The 23,355-nt window shown below is 31.6% G+C and overlaps 1 protein-coding gene across 20 annotated transcripts in view; it reads left to right on the forward strand.

The window, feature by feature from the left end:
* The window catches only part of ADGRL3 (adhesion G protein-coupled receptor L3), a 1,041,133-nt gene that overhangs the window by 827,018 nt on the left and 190,760 nt on the right, over positions 1–23,355 (forward strand). For 15 of the 20 annotated variants that reach the window (XM_074272799.1, XM_074272781.1, XM_074272789.1 and 12 more), the window contains 2 exons: positions 18,308–18,334; positions 21,340–21,508. In XM_074272799.1, coding sequence (XP_074128900.1) covers positions 18,308–18,334; positions 21,340–21,508 — 196 coding nt within the window. The remainder of the gene's footprint in view (positions 1–18,307; positions 18,335–21,339; positions 21,509–23,355) is intronic. The other 5 variants (XM_074272786.1, XM_074272792.1, XM_074272793.1 and 2 more) reach the window with 1 other exon arrangement.

Consider the following 23,355-nt stretch of genomic DNA (forward strand, 5'->3'; position numbering starts at 1 on the left):
GGTGGGCAGTTTTTGGAAGAAGATCCAACAAAGGACATAATGTAGTTAGATCAGAAGGGAACCAAGAGATGGAACAGTTTCACAAGAAACTGGAGAATAATTTCCAGAGTATATCACAGGAGTGATATTCCAGTGTGCATTTCTGTGACATTCCAGAAGTACATCATGTTCATTTGTAATATATTCTTTTCCTTCTCTCCATTTAGAAGACTCTCTTTTATAACAAAGATTTTTTAAAAAAAGAATAAATCAAATCAGCAAAATTAACCAACAAATTTTGTCTAATAGCATAAACAATGTTCCCTACCTAGAATATAATAAATAAAAAGAGCAATGAAGGGAAAGAGATGCACAGGAAAATGCACTTGTATGGTTCTGCTTATAAATGGCTTTTGAATTCCAGGGTCAGCCCTATTCATTTTTTCATGCTTTTTCCTGGTAAATATCAACAAGTTTATTAAAAGCAATGTTTTGTTATATGTGTTGTTTATTACTAAATAATCATATATAAGTGTTTATGAATATTCATGATAGGCATTTATTAATGCATCTTATTTGTGACTCAAAAGGAACATAGCCAACTTCAAATAGTCTCTGTAGTTGGTGCCTTATATCCATTATAAGAAAAACACTTGTTTTGAAAAATGAATAGTTATAGAGTTGACATTTCAAAAGCACCTTAAAGTTTATAAAATGCTTTCTGTACATTATCTCATTTGATCCTAATATACTGTGAGATCAGCAGTACAGGCATTATCACACATATCATTTCTAACTCTATACATAGATTATTTTATATTAATAACTTTACATAGACTATTTAATTTGATCCTTCCACAAACCCTGAGAGATATCTGTAATTACCATGGAATTATCATGGACATTTTATTGAAATATTATCAAAGATATTTCATAATAAGATAAGATCTCTTCCCCAAGGTGTCATAACTACAGAATGTCAATATAATCTTAATACCATAACTACAAATCCAATAACTCTCAGATGAAGGAATCATTAATATTTTTAGGAATGGCAGTTGATGGGGGGAGGGATGGAGATGAGATGCAAGAAACTTAAGTGTGTCAGTGACAATTATTCCTCCCAAATCTTTTCAAGTATCTCTTCCCCTTGGCAAAATTATACATTCAAACACTAGCTTTTAATTTTCTTGTGTTTTCCAGTAGCATCCTGCTTTCTTAACTGCAGGATGAAAAAAATGTACCACAGGAATATTTTGTGAAGTTGAAAAAAGTACCTTTTCTCTGATATCCTTATTTGTTCTTTAAGGTTAGACTTGCCCAGTCCCTCCGGCTTTTTTTTTTTTTTTTTTTGGCACCTGTCAGTGCCCTAATGACATATATATGATTTTGTTTAAAGTGCCATTAAGAATTACAAAAAATCATATCTGAGGGATCATAGTAAAATTTAAACTGGTCCCATAATGAAAGAATTGTCTCCAGGGGTGGCATGATTAATTAATCAAAAGCAATTTGTGCAATCATTGTTGGGAGGAGGGGTGGGAATCCTCAATAAGATTGGACACCTGCCACATTTAAAGTTATGTAGGGATCTTAATATGCTTCCTGATAGCTTAGGGGAATGACTAAAAAAATACATCATCATAATGACATGTATAATAATTCATTCTATTTCTTAAAGAAGGTAACCTTTACTTTGATGACTGCTTTTAGCCAGGTAATAAGGTTAATTCTATTAGAATTTCTTTTAGCTAAATTTAAATTATTCTAATATTTATGGGTGGTTGTGACAATCATGAAATATTTAGATAATGAAATAGAATTTCAAATAACAGAAAATTGAACTTTAATTTAAGGTTTTTATATTCTATTTTATTCTTTCTAGATTTTCCCTTTTCTTCTTATCTACATTTTTAATGTTATTGCCAGTTTTGTAACTTTTACTAACTCTACATTCAGATCTCTTTAAAATTAAATAATTTGAATATGAGTGCAGTTAATGGATTTAGGAGTCATGTCTGATGGAAATGTCTATCAAACTCATATAAAGCTTCTATAACTTAGTCTAAAAAGCCTTAGGATTTCCTCATTCTTAATAATTCAGTTAATGATGTCAGAGTAGTAGTTTGGATTACTAAAGAAGAAAACTAAATTTAAGAATATTATGAGTTAACTATTAATACTGTATACTTCAAGACTGACCAAACATCCTGAAAATTTACTTGACTAATATGTTTATGGTTTAGCATAAAAATATTGAATTAAAATGAAATTTAATGTATTTATCCTTAGTTTGATAAAGTATTTGAAAGATTCTAATTATTCATAATGATCTGCTCCCAAATTGTGACATTAAAAAAATTGTTACTCTTTTTATCTCATCATTAACTCTGGCAGAAGAGATAATTTACTAAATAATGTCAGTACCTTAGCATTTGGGATTTACTCACAACACAAGTAGCATAATTCCAAAAAGTATTTAGTTTGACGTAGGATTTTAAGATACCAGAACATTTTTATCATATAAAATAAGAAAGCATTCATGTTCAATTGGTAATTGTGCTTTTTCCGTTTCTTTTCTTTCTTTCCCTAAGCATGAAAAGTCAAAGGGAAAACCTAGAAGATATATATATGTATATATATATAATATAATATTTTAGAAATATTCCAAGCCAGGCACTCAATGATTTGTTCCAAATAGAATTACTTAGAACTTTCAGGATTCCCTCTGCATTTAATCCAGAATTTCTGAGGTCTTCCCCCAAAGTTATTTGTTAGTCATCTCCATTTCAGCACTTAGTACCTTTAATTTGGTTCTCACCACTGACATTAATAGTAGGAACTACATATCTGCTCCTACTTTTCCAAGGACATTATCATTTAAGAGGATTATTCCTTTGTATACATTTTTGTCCTTCTCTTTTTGTTACTTTTTTAAAAATCTAATTTATTAAATAAATCACTAATTTATTAATGATATACTGCATATTTTATAACTGATCTGTTTCACATATCATAAAATAAAACACAAAAATGTTTAATGTAATGACTGACTTGAGCAGATTGCTGGTATGATGCACTTGATCATGAAAACAACCAGTATTTCAAACACAGCAGACAGTGTCTTTTCCAAATAAAATTATGTTTATGTTAGGAAAGTGGAAGTAGTAACATAAAAATGTTGTTAGAGCATAAATCTAAAGCTACTTTTTTTCTTAACGTAAGATTACAAAAAATGATTGAGAGATTTTGTATTTCTTTAGTTTTTAGATAATCATTAGAATGTGAAATGCTTTCATTTGCCACATTTACTATACAGAAAATCACCCCAAATTAGAAAAAGCCCTCTAATCTCTGATTCTGTGGAGCTAGAGATGCTCCATGTTCTGATTCGTTATCTACAGGATGAATTGTAGCAGATAGTACTAGTAATGGACACATATTAAATCTAGTGACCTAGTACAATATTTGAAAAGGGTAACTGAAATACAAAATTGTAGCAATTAAAGATTAAACGGATTGCTTTTTTGTCTATACCCTGTCTGTTTTTGGTTGAAAAGTTTTCTTAATGTGATACCACTTTCATTTTCCTACCCTTTATAATATTGCAGTGATTGCAAAAGAGTTGATTTGTGAGGTAAATGATAATCTTTCCATGGACAGGTGTCTTCCTTTAAAGTAATTCACTCAATAATTATTGATCTCAAAGATATTAAATACTCAAGGCCTAGCTCTGAAATCATTCATCAAGATTATTGACTTAAAAGGTCATATTTATATTTCATATAAATGATTGCAGGTACATAAATGTCTAAGAACTTCATTGAACCTTTATGATGCAATAAGTTAGAAATTTAAACTGTTGTGACTGGTAACTCCACTGTATAATTTTTAAAGCTATAAAAGAGATATTACAAAGTTTTGACTATTGTTGTTATTATTTCCACACTTTTGAGTTCATCAGGGTAGAGAATTTCCAGCATGGAAATTTCCTAGGACACTGTAAATTGTCAACCTCTCTGTAATTGTATAAGATAGTAGATTTAGAATCGAGAGGAAACCTACATGCCATCTTGCTTAAATCCTATATTTTATAAATGAAGAAACTAAAGCTCTGAAAGATTTAACATCCTACCCAAAGGCATACTGATTAATAAAGTCATGGAACCTTTCAGAGTACTTGTCTTAGATACCTTCTTGAGGCACCAAGAAGATAAATATGTGACTTGCCCATGTTTTTAATTTTCAGAGGTAGAACTGAATTCTTCCTGACTACAATGCCATTCTCCATCCAACCTGCCACACTGGTGCTCTGCTATTAATTACTAACAATTAGTCATTAATCATTTGTTAAATACCTACTATGTGCTGGATGTTGTGCTAAACACTAGGAGAAATGAGGCATACATGTTGAGATTCTGTGAAATACATCAGCTTTGTTTTTTGTAATTGATATCAATAAAAGATATTATTTAACACTATTCAGATTAATTATTTTCAAATTATTTAGCAAAATATCTCGGCTCTTTAAAACTTTTAAATAACTAGTTCGGTCATCATATATATGTATATGTGTATATATCACATACATATAATCTTTTGTTCCTTTTACAGATGGTTTAAGCCACATTATATAGTGCATACTCTACAATAAAGCTATAAACTAAATTCTCTAAAAAGCAGGAGTCTAATGAAAGACATATTTTGCAGAAGGATTATCCTTCTGTTTCTTTCTGTCACTACTGAATTATAGAATCTTTGGTTATATGCTTTTAAAAAAGAGCCATAAATTTAGGAAGACCTTGATTAACCCCAAAATTATTGTATCCTCATTTATAAAGTTCTAACTTATACATAATGGTGTGAAACTCACAGATGTTATTATAAAAAATAATTATCTTTTCTAGTATAACTATTACATATGCTTTCAGAATTCAGAGAAATTCTTTCTCACTGAATGAAAAATGTAATCTATGTAAATAAAATGAAATGAATAATTTGAAAACTATTTTTAGAGAAAATCATTTTAGAGGCAAGGTGGTATAGTGAAAACTACCACTTTTGGCCTAAGTGAATTCAAGCCAAATCTTTGAAACATATTGTTTGTGCAACTGTTAGTAAGCAACTTCTGTAGGTAAGTTAGGGCTCTAAATTGCAAAGGTACCTGTTAGCATTGATTAAAAAAAGGGAGTTTGCTCACCTGGGTATTCCCTATAACCTTGAAATCCAAAATGCAGTTCCTATCCCTGTTTCCTATGTATCAAGTCCAAAGCCCCTTCCTCTATGGAAAGTCTGTAAATCTTCACCCTTTCCACAATGGTACCTGAGAAAATAACGGGTGCTGTGGCTATCGATATAAAAATACAAAAGAGCTTGTATTTTAATAGAATCTCTGACAGAATTTGCTGGATTGTATTTATAATCTTGCAGGATTATCCAGTGATCATTGGACCTATTTGGTTCATAAACAAAACAAAAATAACTTTATAGTCAATAAGAAGTATGATAAATAATTCAATGACTCACCATAAAATCATGTTGTCTAAAAGTACATTGAAATATTAATGTGTATGTGTGTTAATAACTGCTTTCTCACTAATATACTACCCTCTTCATAGCATGGAGCTTTTGCTAAACTTTTAGTCTCACTTCTACCCTCCTATGAACTAGATTAGGGATTGGCAAACTACAGTGGATGGTAAAATGTCACCTGTTGTTTGAATTTATATATCCAATTAGGTAAGGCTGATTCTTATATTTTAAATTTAGCCAAATACTGTTTTAAAATGTAGAAGCCATTCGAAGCTCTTCTGGGCCATTGTCTCCCCCCACCCATCCCCCGGCCAAAAACTAGAGACTGGACCTATTAAAGCAGCACCTGTTAGATAAAGAATTAGATTAGAAGGTTTCTAAAGTTTTTTACTCAAGCTCCAGCAGATTCTGCCAAGCCAGAAAATATCTGAGTATGGAACCTTTGATGAACTATATGTCTATTATCTGAGGACCAGTCTGGTGACATTTGACATGGTTCCTCACCATGCGATTGTAAGCAACCTGGTTAATAAATACCAAAGCCTAAATCCCCCCCAAAAGTTTTTGTGTATTTCAAGACTCAAAATATTTGGGGCATTTCTAGACTATTCCAACATTAGTTGAGTTAACTAATTTCTCTCCAAAGGCTAAGATTCTAAAATGGGAGATTGCACATTATAATCTTAAATGATTCCTTGCCTTTGGTGTTTTAGAGTCAATAAGCCAAACACTCCACAAAAATATAATATGAATTTTTTTGGCATGTCAACTGCCACTTATACTGTCTTCTCAAGAAAATCACTGATGGGAAGAAAGTAGTCTAGGTGAGAGAAATGTCTTCCTCTTTCCTCATACATAGTCAAAAGAAAGTTTATAAAAGAGCCATCAAAAGATGAATATTTCCCTTTAGTTTCTTTCCTTGGTTTCTTATTGGTCCCTCTTGAATCTGTGACCAATTTATCTTTGTGGCAACGTCTGACACTGTCTAGCAATCCGAAATTTCTGTTATTTTGATGCTTAAAGATCAGTTTAGCACTTGGCCAATGTCCATCCAATGAAATATACATTTATTAAGCACACACCATGTGTTAGGTACTGTATTAAACACTGAAGATATGATTAATGATAGGGAAATTAGATCCTGCCCTCAAGGAGCTTACAATCTAAAAAAGGAAGTAGGAAAGAACAGGGTTGAGAGTTGCTGGGGGACACCAGACAGAGCAACAGATTAAAAATGGAGTGAGCTGAGTGCCCAGTTTCAGCCCTCTATAGAGAAAGTCACTAGGAGGAGTTTAGTACTTCTCCAGCCCTTCAACCAGAGTGGAAACTGAGAAGGGTTCCTTCATTCAGCTACATGATGGTGAGTTTGGAAGTGATGAGCTTAAAAGATAAGGAAAAGCATCTGAAGCCATGCAGAGCAACAGATGCAAAATGGAGTGATATTACCCCAGAGAAGGGACCAGAGAACCTTCTGCATATCACAGGGAGTGTTACAATCCAGAGGAGCTAAGAGTTGCCCTAATCTATTCATATTATCACACACATCAAACATCCATATTATTTCATCTCCAAAAAGAAGAGAAATATGTTTTCATATCTGTTCTGTGAGAAGAAACTTGGCCATTATAACAGATCCTTATTTTCCTTCCATTTTAAAATGTTATATAAAACCTCAAGCTAGAAAAAGACTCATTTGCTTAGAATGTAGATGATGTGAATAATAGTATGTGGTTTAAGAAGCAGAGAAGTAGTTTGATAAAATTGGAAAAGGTATATGGGAGACATTATGGAAGGGCTCAAATTGCAAGCTAAAAATGTTTGGACTTCATTTGGTAGATAGTGAGAGTTACTCAGGTCCCTGAATGGCAGTGTGATACCATCATCTCTATACATTAGGAAGGTTTATTTGATAATGGTATTAAAATGAATCGGAGAAGGGAGGGAGAGATGAAGGTTTAATGATGTTTAGGGAATTGTCGCAATGGTCCAAAAGATAAATGATGTTATATTAAACATATTCAAATGTACCTTAGAGTTAATTTTCCCTGTCTTGAGAGGAATCACACACACTGTACTGGATGTTAAGTGTTTATTTGTTGAAAGTAACTATGGCACTCCTATACATATTCAGCAGACCTCCTGGTAGGGAGAGTCATAGAGATATATCCTTGTGCCATTGTGAAGATTTTGGGAGCTGATAATTAAGGTACTATATTGCCGCCCCTTTAAAAATGTCCAACTCTGCTTTCCATTTCCTGTTGTTTTGCTCTCTAATTACTGACTTAATCAGTTGTTTAAATTGATTAAAATCAATTGCTTATTAGCTAAGCACCTCTTAATGTATCAGTAATTGAAGCATTGGCCTTTAAAAGGTGTTTTTTCAGAGGATAGAAATATACTTGACTGCAGCAATCAGCCATTTCTGACCTTTTCTTTCCAACCCTGTGGTGAAATCATTGACTAAAAATGTTTATTTTATAAAAATATTATAAGATAATAACAAAACAAGTTAACATTTATCAAATACAGTGAAGTATCAATATATACATTGAAGAAAATGTCCAAATTAATTGAAGCAAATAAGTTTGTTCTTTTAAAATAAATAATTACAATAAAATTATTATTTTTTATTAATTGAAAGAAGAGAAAAACTAAAAATTTCGGTGAGATAATGAAGCATCATAGTCACAATGAGTAGAATAGTATGGGAGCAAGCCATCAGTGCAACTATAGTAGCTTCATAATGTAAGAGTTATCATAGTTCAAAGGTTGTTATTACTGATGTCTAGTATCATCATCCAAAGCCTACAACATTAAAATAGTAGTTACCAGTCTTTTAACAAAGTTTAAGATAGATTCTTCAATTTTATCTTGTTTTATCCATCTTATGGTATCTGATTCCTCTCAAATTGAGTATATATTTTTAAAATAGTAATTTGATTTGGGGCCTTCATCCATGATACTAGATCAGGTCTTTCAATTCAACTCTACATTGTCAAATATTTCTGTTAATAGATATGGTAGTAATGTTCCTATTCTGATACTGAGGGAATAAATGGATTAATTTTAAAAGATGTATATGAAATACTTACCATGTACCAAGCACTGTACTTGGCAATCCACTGTGTTTAGGATACAAATATCACAGTAAAACTGTCCCCAACACATCAAGGAATTTTTTATTCTAAGAGGGAAACAAGATATTTTAAAAATGATGGCCTGTGAAGATATTTTTGTCTGAAAAGTCACGAGGATTTTGAGTGAAACAATAGGACAGTTCATTTAACAAGCCCATTCCAGAGGAAACATTATTATTGAATTAATTACAGATCATAAGGTAAGAAGTAGGGGATGGTCACATATTTTAAATGCAACACTATTGTTGTTGTGATCATTGTGGTGGTCATTTTTATTGTTTGGTTGTTTTCAATCATGTCTAATTCTTCATGAACCCTTTTGGTATATTTTGTGAAAGATACTGCAGTAAGTTTGCCATTTCCTTCTCCAACTCATTTTAGTGAAGGAGACAGACAGGGGTAAATGATTTGCTGATGATCAAACAACAAGTAAGTGCTTGATTAATTTGTCAAGCTCATTGCAGAGGAAATCATATTGACTGATTACATTGATTAATTGATTATAGTTTGTTGAGCAAAAAGCAGAACAGGAACAAATATATTTTGTGGTAATGACTTCTTTTTTATTCTGCCACATATATCTTGTACAATGCAGTGTGATAAGATCTTCTATTTTTCGTGGTCAGGAACATACTTAGCATCAGCAGCATGCCTATTATTACCCGCTTTTGAGGTCATTTCAAGGTAGACCTGGTACCCACATTTTCGGGTATTTTTTGCATGATTATTTATATATGCGAGTGTAAATGTATTGCATGGCCGTGTGTGTGTGTGTGTGTGTGTGTGTGTGTGTGTGTGTGTGTGTGTATGGTAGTTTATGGAATAAAAAAGTCTTAATGATTCTAGATAACATGATTATTGGTCTTATATCCTAATTTATATACAATGGTATTTTTTGGTCTGGATGTTGATGATGTTACTGAAGAACTCCGATAAAGGTCCTTGGTATACTCTGCTTGTGCAGTATCCAACACAGAAGTACAACTCTTTTGCTTAACCAGATAGACTCAAAACAACTTAGCAATTAGTTGATTTTTCTCTGCTCCAGTGGGATGAAGTAACCACTTTACTGTTTATTCTATGGCAGCATTCCAGGTTAAAATCCACAGACTAGATATTGATCCCAGTCTATGTCAATACAGATTATATTTGATCTGAGCCAAAACCCTGAACTCATGTGACAGCCCCTCAATGTAAGAGAGACAGTAGTGTGGCTTATACACCTTTCCAGCAGGCTTTGTTGAAATTCTTCATCTGACCCCTTTCTATCATATTTAACTACTTTCTCCAGCCAGTTTTCATAAATAAATGTCATTGCTAATTTTTGTTTAAAAAAAAATCACAATTTCTCACTTCAGTAACATGTAAAGAAATTTATTGATGCAAGTGATTTAATTATGAGAACATTCACTTAATTAGAAGAATGATTTACAATGTTTTTAATTTTGCTATTATCTTGTTGGTGAGATTACTTTTTAAAATGTAATTATATTTTAATTGTAAATATGACTATTTGGAATAAACTGTAGTTAAATACTTATTATGTTTGATTTACAAATATGAGACCCTTCAAGACAAGACCTGTCATATCCTTGTGACTTCTTAGACAAAAATACTCTTTCCAGGCCATCCTTTTTTGAAATGTGTTGTCTTTCCTCTTAGAATAAGTTTTTTTTTTCATACAATTATTCATCAGATATTTATTGAATGCCTACTGGGCCTAATGCCTAGTACCATGAGCCCAATGCCCAGAGAAGTTGGCATCAATTTCTTGTCAATTATTCTAGTTTAATTCACAAAAATGGTGGAAGCAAAGAAAATAAGAACATGAAGATCAAACAAAATATCAGATATTTTCCTTAGGACCATTCCTCTAAATGATTCCCATGGATAGGGTTATTCAGGGGTAGACTACCTAGGGTTTAAGATAATCTGTGTGTCTAAACTCTAAAAAACATAATTCACCTTCAAAAGTCAGCCAGTGGACACAGGTCAAAGCCAAGGCACATACTGAAATAGCAATCTGATAACAGTAGTTGTAAAACATTCTCACTAGAAAACTTGAAACAAATTTCACAAATACAAATGTGTCAAGGGTAAAAGTAGGTACAATAAGAGTATTCTAATAGAGAGTTGCACACTTAGATACCAATCAAACAATAAACATTTCTTAAGAGCCAATATGTGCCAGACATTTTGTCCAAGAAAACCCGTTTCTAATTCCATAAAGTCCTTATGTCCCTTCTTGATGTTGTTTCACTGGGTGTATTGCTCCAATGAATTCCACAAACCTAATTACTTCCCTGGAAAATTACATGGCCACTGGGTATAGGATACAGAGAAGGAAAAAAAAAATCCTTTCTACCTGTGAGGAGTGATTTCTTCATAAGTGTTAGGTTCTCTTTTCATAGTTTTTTTTTTTTAAAACACCTTAGGGCTTACACTTTTCAGAGATATTCCTGAGTTGACTGACTTTTATGAATATATATCTTGTTTTTTAAAGTCCAGTAGGTTGTGTCATTATTTAGCTATCTTAAATTCCTTCTAGTTGAAGTTTTCACACTCTTCCAGAGATATAATAAAGTATAAATAATAACTTAATTGTCTTCATTGAATCTTAACAATTCTTTTACTTTGTACTTCTTCCTTAAATCTTATAATTTCAAGTGGAATGAGAGGAAATCAATGGATCAGAGATCCTTTGATTACTTCTCCCTGAGACAAAGTAATTAGTGAGAAACCAAAGTTTGGGAACACCCAAAACCATGGAAAACCAGAAGAGACGTTATGAATAACCAAGATTTGAAAAAAAAATAAGGGAATACATATTTATATTGTTGGAATAAAAAGTTCTTTTAATATCAAAGTCAAAAAAATTTCTTAAAAACTGTATAGATAAACCCATTCAGCATTTTGTTTTTGCTGTTGGAATTTAGTAATAAGAATATATCTTTTGAAAAGTACTTATATCTAGCTATTTAGATTCTTCAAAAATTAAGTAAACTGATCACAAAGAGAAAAATATAGTGCCTTTCTTATTTATTATATTAGCTTTGTCTTTTACATTATAGTATTTTTTAAAGCTTTTTTATGTAAAGGGAAAAATATTTCCATTTTGGGGATTTGGGGGGGTTATTTTTCATCATTCCCTTTTCCCAAAATGTATTCTTTTACTTTTCTTAAAAAGTGCTGAAAGAATATTCAATAGTAGATGGTTATCTTAAAGATGACTAAGCATTAAATTCACTGGATGTTTAAATTATATACAAATTGATATGATCATCATACCCAGAGGAGGTATGCTTTGAGTTCCACAATTCTGAAAGCACTGAAGTATTCATTTATGATTTATTGAAAGAAGTAGAAGATACTGAATGATTAGAAGAAAAAAACATGTTTTGTTTTTTTTTAAAGTAAGAAAACAGAAATAATTATACATACAGAGATGTGGGATTTTTATTGCCAAAATTTTTTTATAGGAATGATCTACATCAGCATTTTTATCCTTGATAGAAGTATGAGAAGGAAATGTGAAGAATTTTGCAAACAATTTGTCTGTTGTGTATCACATAACTTCTGCAAAGTTGATGTTTGATTGAAAGATATTATATGCATTTTTATATAATTATAATATACATACATGCTGAATCAGTAGGGTAAAAGGCTTCCTTAAAGATCCTTCCCCACCAAGCTGTTTCTCAAGTACATATTGGAATTACATATTATTTTTTGAATAATTAAATGACAGGGCTAAATTTCTGTTTGTTTTTTTCAGTGAACAGACTTTCAGTCTCAATTGAGGTATAAAACAGAGAGATATAAACTTGTTGAATGTATTCAGTTGCCTCTATCTTGGAGGTTATTTTTCATAGAATAAAAATTGAAGGACACGCTGTATTGTAAAGTCCTTATTTTTTGAAATGTGTTGCAAGGGAAAGATGAAATACCCAAAGAAACAAAGGTTCACGTTTCCTATCATAGGAATTACATGTAAATTGCAATATAAATCAGAACCAGATCTTCCTCAACTTGGCACTGGATCCTGAATACAGAGGGAAAGAAATTTTTATGTATTAAAATAAAACAATTAAGAAGACATACATTAGAATACAATTTCTAGAAGAAGGGATGACGAAAACTTTTCCAAATTGGGAGAAGGAAAACAAATAGGTGCATTTCCCTGAAATCAGAAAACGAGAAAAAGAAAGGTATTCTGCTCTATCCTACCCTGCCCAAGTTCTATATTCAGCCAAAGCAGCAAACAAACAATAAATGATTGACTGTTCTAGGCCAATTTTTTTTAGTTACAACATATAAATTGCTTGAGATATATAACTAATTATAAGAAAGCTCTTTTAAGTTGACCGGATTTCTAGTCAGTAGGTAAGACTAATTGCAAATAAAGGTGGCCCAGCTTTCTAGCTTCGCAGGACTAGGTTGAAACAATGCAATAAAGTTTTCTCACAATTATCCATCAAGTTTTCTCACAAGACAAAAATTGGACTAGACCAATAGTTGAATAGTATAGGAACTGAGCTAGCTCCAGAATCGAGTCACAAGATGGAGTCAGTGTGGTTAACTAAATTTCCACAATTCTCTCAGTGACATTCCACCATTTACATCAAACCATAAATTATGAAAGAATTTTTTTCTATTAAATTTATGACCATCCACAAGCAATCAGTCTAGCAATATATCAAGGAAAAACAAAATGGCTGAAGAATATCTATTACCCCCAAAATGATATGGAGGTATGTTAATAATCCAGCTGTTCATCTGTTTTAAATTGTCAATTCAGGTTGACCATGCTTCATGTAGAATAGGAAAATGAGAGCCAGTTATATTGCTAATGGGAAAAAATGAAGTGCTTTTAATGAAGCTGAACTTTGGTCCAATAAAAGAAACAACACAATGTCATTTTTCTTCCAAACAGTATTCTTCTAGTGATGCTATTTAGATGCAAATCATGGAACATTTATACTAGGAAGACTCACTATCGCCAGTGAGAAAGGGACAATGAAGAGACCTGTGAGGTTAAGCCCAACTTCTTAAACTATGGGTCACAATCCCATAGGGATCTCATAATTGAATGTGAGGGTCATGAAATTATGATTTTTATATCTATTTTATATATGTATATACCCACGGTAATGTAAAATTCCTCAGGTGGAAAGGAGTCACAAGTATGAAGAATTTAAGAAGCCTTAGGCTTCTTAAGTATTATTGTTATTCTTAAATAATATTATTATTAATGATGACATAAGCAAATTATTATATAAATGATAATCATATCAGAAATGTGTGATTAAAAAAGAAAATTTACATAGTAAGAGCTAGAGATCATAGATGGACACTCTAATTATAACTGGTACCTACTGAATGTTAAAATATCTAGAAAATGACCCACCAATATGGTTGGGTAGATACTTTAAGATTTTGAGATGAATATGTTCAAGAATTGCATTTTTCTGTCTATACTTCATTCACATGCTTTAAAAGTTTTCCTTTTCTCATTTAAGGAGACAAAATTAAAGCTCAGTATACCTTTTTTGTGAAATTATTATTGAGTGAACTTAAAGGAAATAATTATGAGAAATGTATAATTATTTAATGATTTGAGATTTTCAGCAAAAGTGCAAAATAATTTATTGTATTTGCATTATTTTCAAAGAAACTTTAAAAGAATAACCCTGATTTTTTAAACAAAAATAGACATTGATTTAGGCAATATTTATAATTTTATATAGATTACTAAGAATATAATGTACTATGACATAGTTCAAATAAAGAAAATGTTTTATTTCATTGTTTTCATTTTTACTAAAGTTTTCAAAGCCTTTGCTCACTTATGAATTTGAAATTTGTGCATGATATATTCATTTATCAAAACTCATTATTAAGTACACCACTTTACCTGCTGCTGTGCTCTATAAATTAAATTGTAAAAGGGAAATTTTTCAAAAAATATATTTTGTTTAAGAGAAAACATTGACCTAATAGGTAGACAGTAGGGCAAATAGTGGAATTTCATGACATTTTTTCAGAATCTAAATTTGAGTTATTTTTTTCCCACAATTCTTCATGTAAAATTTCGGAAAACTTATGAGCTCATTAATTTGTACATTAAGCTTTTTATATATTTATACCCATGTTTTTGTACAGCAATAAAATAGAGGTAGCGAACTTGTTTTGTTTAATCAGACTGTAGCTAGAGTTAATTTAAATGAAATTTTATCAGTAAATCACCCTTGCAGAGGATGAAAACTATTAAGATTTGAAACTAGTTGTGCAATGTCTCTTTACATTATGAGAAATTTTGAATCAATTCCGATTATAACTTTCTATTATAGAGACAAAATTATCATTGATTTAATTAGGAGTTGACAGAGAAAGATTATAGAATCAGGTGCTATAAATCAGTAAAAAATCTGACAAAATGATTGAAGGGGCTGGCATATTGTAGTTATCCTTTCATAATCGTTAGGTATTGAATCACTGTCTATTATTTATATCTTTCTGGAAGAAAAATTAATGAATGGTCCTTTGCAAGAGCATGAATTTCTATATTGAGTGGGAACTGTGAATTTTTATTGATATTGACGAAGGATTGAATACCCCCCCTCTTTAAAATAAATGAGCAGTTCAAGCATGCTTCTGATGATACAGACATTATTTTTCTACTTAGTCACAGATTCAAAGATGTCTCTCCATGAGTTACAGACAATGAGAATTAGGAATGGTACCTATAAATGAAGCCTAAATGAAAGGTGTGGATTCATGGAGAACTTTGAAACTGTTGCACTAGAAATTGTCAAAATATATTTGATATATTCATTTATCAAAACTCATTATTAAGTACACCACTTTACATGCTGCTGTGCTCTATAAATTAAATCGTAAAAGGGAAATTTTTCAAAAAATATATTTTGTTTAAGAGAAAACATTGACCTAATAGGTAGACAAGGACAAATAGTGAATAATTTCATGACATTTTTTCAGAATCTAAATAAACAAATAACATCAATAGCAACAATGGGGACATTGTCACTTTTAGGCATGTTTCACAACAATAATAAAGGAACTATTAGGAGCTAGTAATGCTTCTGTTTGTCCAGATATAATATAAAACTGTGCCCAATGTCATCAATCAATCAACAAGCATTTCTTAGGTGTGCATTCTGTGCCAGATTGAGCACAGAAGTCTGAGAATACAAAGAATGACAGAAATATGCTCTTTTCACCATTCTAGTGAAGGAACCCTCGTACATACAAGTTGTGCACAGAGTAAAAGGAAAAGAATCTTAGTGGGAGACACTGGGGATGGGAGGCAGGACTATTGTAACAGATGGGATTTGAGCTGCATCCTGAGGAAAGTCAGTAGGCAGTGGTGAATAAGGAGAGCGGTCCATGGATAGGGAAGAGCTTGGGAAGTACTAAGTGGGGATTCTCACTGACCTTTAAGGAAGAACACAGGCATTTTTAAATTGTAAAATACAAGGAGATAAGTAATGTACAAATGCTAAAAATTAGCAAAGGGATGAATTGGTGAAGAGTTTTAAAGGATAGAGGATTTTATATTTGATCTTGGAGGTGGTAGGGAGTGGAACAAACAAATTTTATTTATTAAAAAGAGGACATGACATCTGGGCTTTAGGAAAATCACTTTGGCAGCTAAGTGGAAGATAAGAGGGAGACCAACCAGCAGGCTACTGCAAGTGATAGTAGCTATGTCACTGGAGAAAAGGGGACATAAAAGAAAAATATTGAAAAGGTAGACATGACAAAGCTTAACAACTGGTTGGAAATAGAGGGTGAAAATGATTGAGAAGTTGAGGGTGATGACATCAAGGCTATGCATGAGTGATAGAAGTGTTAATACCCTGGACAGCAATTGGGAAATTAAGAAGAAGGGAGCACTTTGGGAAAAAAGATAATGAGTTTGGTTTTGGACAGATTTAATTTAAGATGTCCATGGAGCATCAAGCAAAAGCACTCATTTAAAAATCTGAAGTTCTACTTCATGAAATAGATTTTTCAGAAGACTTTGTCTTTGCCATTTTAACATACTGTCCCTGCTTCTTTTCTAACCTACTTATGCATTTTTCTTGTCCTGTGCCATTGTTATTTAAATACATTTACCATACTTAAATGCACTTATCTATTAACCATTTAGAGGTCTAAGAATCACACTTTTTTTTTTTTTTCCTTGTTCCAGTTGTGATGGCTTCACTTTTAAGACACAAACCCTATGTTAATACTCAGCTACTTTCTAAAAAAAATACAATCAGAACAAAGTAAAGAGCAGGGAAGTGATAGATAATAGTTATATTAGATAACAGTTATAGAGTTTGGGGGATAAAGCCAAGATGATTAATTACTTATGAGGTGGGGGAGACAGTGTGATTAGTTGGAAATTAAGAATGAAGAGCCAGCAACAACTCTCTCTTTCCTTTCTATGACTAAGAAATGTTCATTGTTCCAGTCCATCTGCAAGTACAGAAACAGTGGACCAGATTTGTTTTGATAGAAAACCAGACATCCCTGAAGAATAATGTAGTGGTATAAAGATACTAGACCATATTCTGTGGTGTCCACCTCAAGTCTTCAAAAGATAACATTTCTTTAAGGGAAGAATAAAAGTGATTTGCAAGAGAACTTTTTTCTAAATTTAACTCATTATAAGCCAGTTAAATCTCCTCATGAAGTTCAGAGACAAAAAGTACCAAATTTAAGCAGTCACAAGACAAAATCAATTAATTGTAAATAGGATCAAATTTTGACTTTCACAGTGTATTTTAGAAGTGCATGGATAATATGGATACTTATTCAGTATGTAGCTTTATTTCCATTACCATCCAGTTCTATGAAAGGGGAAAGAAGAGACGAATGTGGTTTTGTGTGTGGTGTGTGTGTGTGTGTGTGTGTTTGTCTCCTTTTTATACTCAGTAAGCGAAACTCTTGGAGTCATACAGGCTTGAAAATATGGGAGTTAAAATATACTTCTGGGTGGGATATATGATTTTCTCCTATCCATTTTTAACCTATTTATTACTTTACCTTCCTTTATCAAATTGAAAACAAACAGTCCATCTATTTCCTTTTTCATCTCTCAGTTTTCCATCAGAGAGACGGTTTTAAAATAATCTAAATCCATTATCTTCAAAAGAAGATAAATATTCAGGTTTAACACATAAGCTAATAATAGAAGGTAAAATTACTTAAAAGCATAATATCCTTAATAAAGTAATCCCACCAAGTAAAAGGTACCACTGAGTCGGTGATTTTAAGTATCTCTAAGTCTTGCTAGGATTCTGTCATTGGATTTTTCTAAAGAAGGGTGATCTCACCAGAAGTTAAATATCTGTCAAGAAAGCTATATAAGGACATGACCAACTATGTATTATGATTTTTGAAAATGTTCACAAGGGATATGTATATATGTGAAACTTTTTTTTTTTTCAAATTGCTAATATTTAAGCTATCATAGACTTTTTAAAATTTACCTCTTGGATATACCAGGGTTGGGATTGATGTATTTTAAGGAGTTTGGAACAGACTGAAGCTTTGGGGGACTTGGGGTATTTTTTTTCATATGAAATGCCTTAAGTCAATATATGCTAATGTTGGTATTCTTGTCTTTATGTCTATGCATTCTTTAGCTATGAGGATAACAGACCCTTCATCAAGTAAGAATGACCTGAATGGCTGATAAATTTCATTTATCAGTGTGGTCCCATGAACCAGCTGTCAAATCAGTATTGAAAAACCATTAAGACTTCTGTCATTCACCTTGAGGCAGAAGAGCAAACTGTGTAGGAAAACAGTCAGGCATTCAGCTTATGTGCTGAGTAAACATGCTGCAGGCGTATTGCTGAACAATTCTGCTTCCCATGTTTCAATTGGATACCACCTGAACTGAGTGACACGGTCATAGCTATAGTCATTTCATGTGGTACAGACGTGTTATGCTTAGAATGGCTTTTTCTTTCATCTGTGATGTGTTGGTCTGCATCCATGCGTGTTGTTGTTGTCCATGTTTGGCCTTCGTTTTGGATTTTCGATTGTTGATGTGATGGAGTGGTAGTTTGTTAAATTGATCATATGCCCTATTTCTACACCCATTAATGGGAATCTACAAAAATATACAATATTTTCTTTTAAAAAGAAAAAGAAAAAAAGGTTCTTCAGAATAAAATCAAAGAATTGTTACAAATTAGGCCTATTTTTTGCGTCCTATAATTTAAGTAATAAAACATTTTTTTCCCAAGAGAGTAAATAACCATGATTTTTTTTAATGAAATGAAATATCTCGAGCAAAAATTTAAATCTGTACTAACATGTTGAAACAACACGCTAAATTTCTTTGAAAAAAAGAAAAAAAAAGAAACTACTCCTTCTACCGCTAAAATTTCTTTTCCTGAAACAACAAAATAAGATTGTGAATGCAAGCTTAACTTTGCTATAAACTTTCAGTTTGTTCTTCTGGTGAAGAGTCCTTTGTTTTCATTGTTGTCTAGTGCCATTTTCACTTAGTCAGAATTTTGCTTATTTTCCCTTTTAAAGCCAGAGCACTTGAATTTTGAAAGAACTGTGCCCCTCTGTTCTAAAGTTAATTTTTCTATAGGCTAATAACAACATCGAATAGTTCACACTCTCCTTGCTCTAAATCAAAGTAGAATCTTTGACTTGATATAAAGCATATTCTCTCTATCTTTCCCTTTGGTCACTTTTATGAGACTATTAGTTTTTCCTAGTACCTCTTGTTTGACTGAATTCAGGGATATAATACGATATGATCCTTTGGGATTTAGTGTAGTTATGTGAATATGAAAAAGAATAGTTGAAAATACAATTTCATAAACCAAACAATGTGGTTTCGCTATTCTAGAATTACTTAACTCTTATTAATTAAACAAATTAAATTTAGCATGCAGCTAAAACTTGAATCTGATCTAATTTCTGATTATGTAAAGGGGAAAAAAAGTAAATCAGCTGAGACAAATTGTTACGGGATTTTAACAATTGACTGTTTTGCATTCTCATTTTCACATTAATTTTTTTTTCTCATTTCAAACACTGTTTTAATAAAAAAATCATTTACATTTTGTGTTTTCCACACTACATTATACATAGTAAAACTCATCCTAAATTTAACTTTTGAACTTCTCAAACTTGGATTGATTCTTTTTTTGAACAATTAAAATGTATAATTTAGGCTTTAAGCTAAGAATGGCTATTCCAAGTTTAGGGTTTTTTGTTTTTTGGGTTTTTTTTTTTTTTTTTGCTTATATGTCACAAAATTATTGTGATATATACTTGAAATTCCTCTGGCTTTCTTTTTTATTTTTCATTTAAAAAAGACTATTTCAAATATATCTCACCTTAAATGAATACCCTTCCTAATTCAAAAGCACTTTTAGTCTGTCTTCCCTAGCATAGAGATGTCATATAGATGTCACTTAATACAACTCCAGCCTATCATATACGGTTTGATTTCTATCTGCAAAGCTACAAATCACATGGAAAACTTTAGCTCCACTGAAGTGGAATGAAGGTAGACAGCTTTAAAGAAATACCAGAAATACTACAATATTTAGAGAAGCCATGCTTACTAAACCTAAAATAACAAAAAAGTGGCTTTATTGAGATGTAAAATGATTTCACAAGACTCTTTGGTGAAATGAAAGGCAGTCTATTTTTATTACTAGGTTCATGAGACTCTCTTTCATGCTATGTGGGGAGGGCGAAATGTGACTAGAGACATGAGGACTTTGATGACTTAGTCACAAATACCAATCAAGTATGGCAGCTGGGCAGGAGGAGTTTCTAGTACAAGAAGCTAATGTTGTGGCTCTGCTTTCTGCTTCAATGACTCCACATAATAAATATCTTTAATCTTTCATTTCCCTCATTTCATCTTGCTCCATGAGACTTAACAGATCAGAAAAGGATGAAGCTTGCTTGGTACCTGGCCATTTCTTCCAATAGTAGGCTAAAAAAGTCTGACTATCAAAGTCAAGTTTATCTGAACCTATATGATTTTTTTTGCATCAAAAATTGTAAATAATTATTAATAATTATCTGGAATAGAAAATGTACTTGTATTCACATTTATAGTCTCTCAAGTCCCTAGATCTTCAGCAGTTTTTTTCTGTCCACCTCTAGGATTTGGAAAAACAAAATCTTTAAAACTCACATTCAAAAAAATATTTCCTTCTAACTTACATTGTATTTGTATCAATAAATAAAATAAACAGAGCTTAGGGGCACTTTTGAGAAGTAGAGAAATACAGGCAAAAAAATTAGTGTAAAGATGGTATGGTGAGATATGTCAAACTATCATCTCAGTGAAACCAATAAAATTTAAATTTTTTTTTCCCTTGACATTTGCCAAAACCACATCTGCATATCATTTATATTCATGACACATACATAACCAATGTATCCATATTTGTGTTGAATTTGATTAATTTCTGTGTTTGTAACATTTTCTTATGTGTATTTTTCCTCAAAATTGAAGATCTGTGTTATTGCATTAAAATCCTAGAGTGCTTCTGCTATCTGTCTTACATATTTCATAGATAAAATTTCTTAGAACATACACATTTCAGTGTCTACATTGTTACTGTGCTGTTGCTGTAATGATCCAAGAATGATTCTTTTGATCATTTTTTCCCCTTTCTCTCCTCAGGTCATGGGTTATAGGTGCAATAGCTCTTCTCTGCCTATTAGGACTGACCTGGGCCTTTGGACTTATGTATATTAATGAAAGCACAGTGATCATGGCGTATCTCTTCACCATTTTCAATTCTCTACAGGGAATGTTTATATTCATTTTCCATTGTGTTCTCCAGAAAAAGGTAAGCCAGCTTTTCCAGTTATGCATAAAAATGATACAGCTTATGTTGTAATGCATTCCATTACAGATTTTCCCTGATTTTTTTCTTACTTTAGATCTCACTTAAAATAATAGAATGTTATAGGCAAGTAGTAATTAAAGTTTTTGTTTCTAACTAATACTATTGAAGTTCTGTTTTTAAATACTCTTTTTAAAAGGTTTTTAAGCTTAGAGGAGACTAAGTCAGGAAGATCTTTGTTAATGCTTATTCACACTAATAAATGGCAGTCGCTTTCATTGACAAGAAAGTATAGTTCTTTTTTAGAGCAAGCTAATACATTGAAAAGCTCCAGTTTCCTTTTATTTTAATATGTTAGAAATTATACTGTTGAAATTAAGTTGATAAATATTGGTTCTTTACATTGCTTACAATAATTCTTTTATTATTTTTAAAAGATTGAGAAAGTATAAAAATTTATATTCTATTTCAAGATAAGCTTTTATAGATTATAAACTTTGAGCTTTAGTTTCCATATAAATGAAATCAACTTATCCCCTGCCCTCATTCATTATTTGTATTGAGATTTTAAAAATAAATTAGTAAACCACCACCATTATCATTAATTTTCATATAGAACTTAATCCCCACATAGTGAAAATGAACTTCCATTAATATATCATTTTAGTTTAGGGTACATACATATATTTGTATGTCTTTATTTGAAGTTTTTTTTATTAGTATGGATACTTTTTTTTACCAACACAAATAACAAATTATTTTATATTAGCAAAAAGGTCTTGAGTTGTAGCCAAAAAATTATTGGTCTTCAAGCTAATAACTTTTGGAAAATTATTTATGTTCAAGTATGTTAGATATCCATTGATGTTGTTTATTTATTTTTAAAAGATGGTACCATTCAGTATTTCATAGCTGTAATTTCTGCCACTATACTTGTTTGGATCAATTCAATTAATTACACACTATAATAGTAATTTTCACGAGTGAAAGTCAAAGACTAACTTCTTTTTTGAATATTTCTATATTGTATCACATCAAAGATGTTTCAATAAAAAAAAATAGATTTCCCTTAAGGGAAAGAGTATAGAATATTGTTGAATAGTTGATTTATAAACAAGAAAAAATAAGAAAGCAGTATAAGGTAGTAAATGATTAGATGAGATATTGTTTGGTATAGAATTTAAGTGTTACCCTGTGAGAGGCTTCATGGAAAAAGTAGGACTTGAAGGGCAGATGAGTAGGTAAGAGAGAAAAATGTTCTGCCTCCCCCTCGCTTCAGTCTTTTAATCTGGGAGCTTCCATTGAGCCCCAGACAATATCAACTAAGTCTCAGACTCTGGATTCAACTTTAGCCATAAACTTGAGAGAGCTAAAGGAACTTTATATTAGCAACTAGTTGGCTTAGCAGCAAATCTTCTGGTCTTTTTATTACTCAGTTCTTTGTTTCATTTTCCACTTCTCCAGGAACTATTTTTCTAATATGTACCAGTAATTAGACTCAATTTTCCTAATAACATTAAATCCACAAGTCAAAGAACTGGATTCAAGTACTAGCTTTTCTATGTATTATCTATTCAATAATATCTATTAATCACTTACGCTATACTAAACACTACATTGTGTGCTCGGGATACAAAGACAACTTCTCTGGGTCTTTAGGTTCTTTTTCTATAAAATTAGGAAGTTTAAACTTGATCTCATGGGTTTCTACAAACTAAATTTATTACACCATGAGTTTCAGCAACTCAGCTTCTTACCTTCTTTCTATTTCTGTATTTCTGAGGCTATTTCACTTTCCAAACTTTCATCTCTGCCCAATGAATACCATTTCACTATCAACCACCAATTTC

This window comes from Sminthopsis crassicaudata, chromosome 6 (assembly GCF_048593235.1).
Source record: "Sminthopsis crassicaudata isolate SCR6 chromosome 6, ASM4859323v1, whole genome shotgun sequence".
Lineage (NCBI taxonomy): Eukaryota > Metazoa > Chordata > Mammalia > Dasyuromorphia > Dasyuridae > Sminthopsis > Sminthopsis crassicaudata.